The sequence below is a fragment of the Atta cephalotes genome (assembly GCF_000143395.1).
Source record: "Atta cephalotes unplaced genomic scaffold scaffold00006, whole genome shotgun sequence".
Classification (NCBI taxonomy): Eukaryota; Metazoa; Arthropoda; class Insecta; order Hymenoptera; family Formicidae; genus Atta; species Atta cephalotes.
The window spans coordinates 1,984,467-1,988,230 of NW_012130070.1; the positions used below are offsets into that span (position 1 = coordinate 1,984,467).

At 26.9% G+C, this 3,764-nt stretch overlaps 1 protein-coding gene across 1 annotated transcript; it reads right to left on the bottom strand.

Annotated features, from left to right (window-relative positions):
• Nucleotides 1-1,020: 1,020 nt before the first annotated feature.
• LOC105626658 (COP9 signalosome complex subunit 2) lies at nucleotides 1,021-3,538 on the bottom strand. Its single transcript, XM_012207952.1, has 9 exons — nucleotides 3,485-3,538; nucleotides 2,829-3,023; nucleotides 2,630-2,755; nucleotides 2,335-2,502; nucleotides 2,070-2,244; nucleotides 1,823-1,961; nucleotides 1,518-1,734; nucleotides 1,222-1,362; nucleotides 1,021-1,140 (listed from the first exon to the last, which is right to left on the bottom strand). The coding sequence occupies exons 1-9, from the start codon at nucleotides 3,536-3,538 to the stop codon at nucleotides 1,021-1,023; spliced, it is 1,335 nt and encodes a 444-aa protein (XP_012063342.1).
• Between the last annotated feature and the right edge of the window lie 226 nt (nucleotides 3,539-3,764).

Below are 3,764 nucleotides of genomic sequence, written 5' to 3' on the forward strand. Positions count from 1 at the left end.
TATATATATATATATATATATATATATATATATATATATCTTTATATTATATTTAATATTATACTTTAGGAATTGCTTCATGGAAAGATGATAATACTGTTAAAATGTTAATACATTGAATTTTTTAAATTTTATTTTAATAATATTGTTTAAAGTTTTAAGACAAAATATGTTTTGTAGTAAATCTGAAACTTTTCTTGAATCATAAATAAAAAATTTAAATGTTAATTTAACATGAAACTGTACATAATAATTCATTCATAGAATAGGGGAATTTATGGTTGAAACAGATTCATATGATCCAAGAATCTGACACAATAGACACAACATCCAATAATAATGCCTTTGAAGAAATTAATTTTCATCAATTGCATTCATTACATTATATGTTAATATAATTTTAAAGATATAAATAATCTCATCAATTATAAGGAGACAAACAAGTTCTAAATTTTAGTCGAATATTTTATTTTATATCCATCCTTGTAAAAAATTTGCGATTCTAACTCAGTATCATGTAATTTACAAAATTGACTTGTACAAAGATTCAGTTCTTATATAGATTAAAAAAAATTATTTTCGAGACTTAAAACACTAGTCATATACATATACAAGAGCAGTTAGATTATATATTGTTGATAGATTATAGATTGTTACGATTTGATTAATATCAATACTAAAATATTGTATGCTGTAAGACATTGTTTTTATCATGTTTAAAACAATGTATAATAAAGCTAACAATATAAGCAAAATTTAATAAATCAGAAAGTTATTAGTATATTATCTATTGATCTAAAAATTTCCTGACATCTGCATTTCTATTTTTGCTTCGATTCTCATTTTGATTTATTTAGGATAGAATTTATTTAATGAAAATAAAAATAACTCCTGTACTAAAATGCTAAATTTATTATATCACAATAGATTTCATTCTTTCTGAATAGGACTTTTACGAAATACTATACACAAAGTGAAAATTAGATTATATTTATTGCAGGATCATATGCACTATGTCGTTTAAGACATTTTGTTCACAATGGCTGTATGCAAGGATTGCAACTGACCTGCCCATTTATCGAGAGCATTATAACGCGCGGCACATACTGATTTCTTATCTAATTCAAGAACTTGATTTACCTGGAAAGAATGTAAAGAATGTATTTGAGAATGTATGATCAGAAAATGCTCATAAATAATTAAGATTATAAAAACTATCACCTGATCTATACGACCATGAATAGTATTGTCCAAAATACAAGATACTAAGAGACTTTCCACTTCTGAAACGTCAATGTTCAATTCCTTACTTATAAAAGGAATATAAATTCTAGTATATGGTCTTATCAGCTTGATTAGAACCTGAAAAAAAATTATATGCATTAATAAAATATCACTATGTATAAATAAAACATATCAATTTGTTTTATCTCAAATACTTTAGTAAATTATAAGATAAAAATTTTATTAGTATTAATGTAAGCTGAAAATGTAAAAAAAAATATAAAAAGATATACCTGTGTACGTATGTTACGTAATAAATCCTCAATATGTTCTCTAATAAAGGGATCATCCATGATATTGTTTCTATTTTGTTTTAGAATTAATTCAAACTGATTAATATCATTATTCTGGTAACTATTAACTAAATTTGTCATTGCTAAAATTTCAGGGTCATTCTTGTATGGTTTTGCCTCTTGTGAATCAAATGGATTTATACCAGATTTCATTAACCTAAAATGATATTACAAATATATATTAATTGTAATAAATATAATGCAGGTGATAATCATAATGATGAAAAATAAATAATCATACTTACATATTAGCCAAAACTAAGTACTTTAAACACGTTGTACGTCTTGGCGATCCAGATTCGTCATAATTTTTAAAGGCTTCGAAAAAATCGGTATGAGCTCTTTCAAATTCACCTTCTCTTAAGTGCATCTTACCTCCACATTCTGAAAAAAATAGCACTTTGTCACTTTGCTTTTCTAAATATACATATAATACAAAAGTTATTAGGACAATATATAACAGTAAATATTGTTTCTAGAAAACATTATTACCTCTGATAACACCCATAATTAATGGATGAGGAATAGCACTTTTAATATGAAGACTTTGTTCATAAAGTGTTTTTAATTTCTTATTATTTTTTTGCGCTGTATACATCTGTATTTCTAAGGCATAAATTTCTAATAATTGTGTTCCTTTTTTCAGATCATCTTCTCCATCATCAGTCTAAAATATATATATATATATATATATATATATATATATATATATAAAATAATAATACATAAATATATTCAATGTTACTTATATACACACCTGACAACTTTGATGAAGTTGTTTCAGTATTTTCGCCAATTTATTAAAATCTGAACGGTCATAATATAATTTTCCCAATTTTGTATTTGTTTTAAACCATAACCTATCATTCTTTGCATCTTTTAAGGCGTCTAATGTGGTTTCATAGAAATCTTGCAATAACTCCATCTTAAAGAAAATATCTGTTACTTTTTTAAATGTAGACAATTTTTTTGTATATAAAAGATTAATGAAGGATAAAATAATTTATTGAAATACTAAATACATAACATGCTTATTTATTAAATATACTCACATTTTTTGATGTACTAATGTAGTCCAATATGGAATTTATTGACTTTTCTGAGTGATTTCTAGTAACTGCACTTTTAATGTATGTTAATAATTGCTTATACCTTGACATCATCTCTTTATAATTGGACTGAAAAGAAAATATATTTTATTTTTATATGAGACAAAAGTTACAAATATTACTAATCTGATATCTCCTCTACCAGTTTAAAATTAATTTTGATCATCTGTTTTAAAGCCTTAAAACCCCATTCTCCCTTTTCGCCACCTTCTAGATCCAGTACTTTCTGAAAACTTTGTAAAGCAGCTTTTGGATCATCTTCTTTGAGTGCTTTACTATTATAATATTGATTTTCTAAATCAACGTCTGGTTCAGAGTTGGAATCTTCAGAATACTCCTAAAACAAATTAGTGATTAGGGATGTAGAGTCAGTAGAAATGCATAACAGATGTATGATATGTATGAAGCATCATTTATCCTTGTTCACTGAATATTAAAGTTAAGGATAAAAAATATATAAAATATACATTATGTGTGAAACAGAATGCATCTGTTGTTATGCTAACAAGTTGTTATAATAACATTTATTGCACCCAATAAGTATTATAATGTTTAATTCAAGTTGCTAACATAACCTAACCCGACAAAAGATTGGAGATGTTTGCGCAAAAATATAACGGAAGAATTGTCAGTGAAGAATTGAACAGTGAGTCCATTCTCTCATGATATCTCTCGAGCTATTTTTAATAATTTTTAAATACCGTACGCGAGAGCTCTTGAAATTGTAATCTTGCTATGGGGCCGGAAAAAACGTTCTATGAAATGACGATTTCTGTGGGTCTCCGCAGGGAAACTTACCAGTCCATAATCCTCCTCTTCCTCGCACATGAAATCGTCCTCACCATCTGACATTTCGTGGACTCCTCTCGACCAAGGTTAGCACAGATTTTGCGCAATTTCTTATTGATAACGATGATAATGTACGAAGAATACTACAATGTATTTTGAAATCCGACTCCGACTCTCCGACAGCGCATTAAATTTGGATTCTCAAGGTGCTTTTTCATGCGCATCAGTTGAGGGTCACGAGTCAAGGTATCTTTTCATGCCGACGCTCATTTCCGGCGTCAAAATAAAT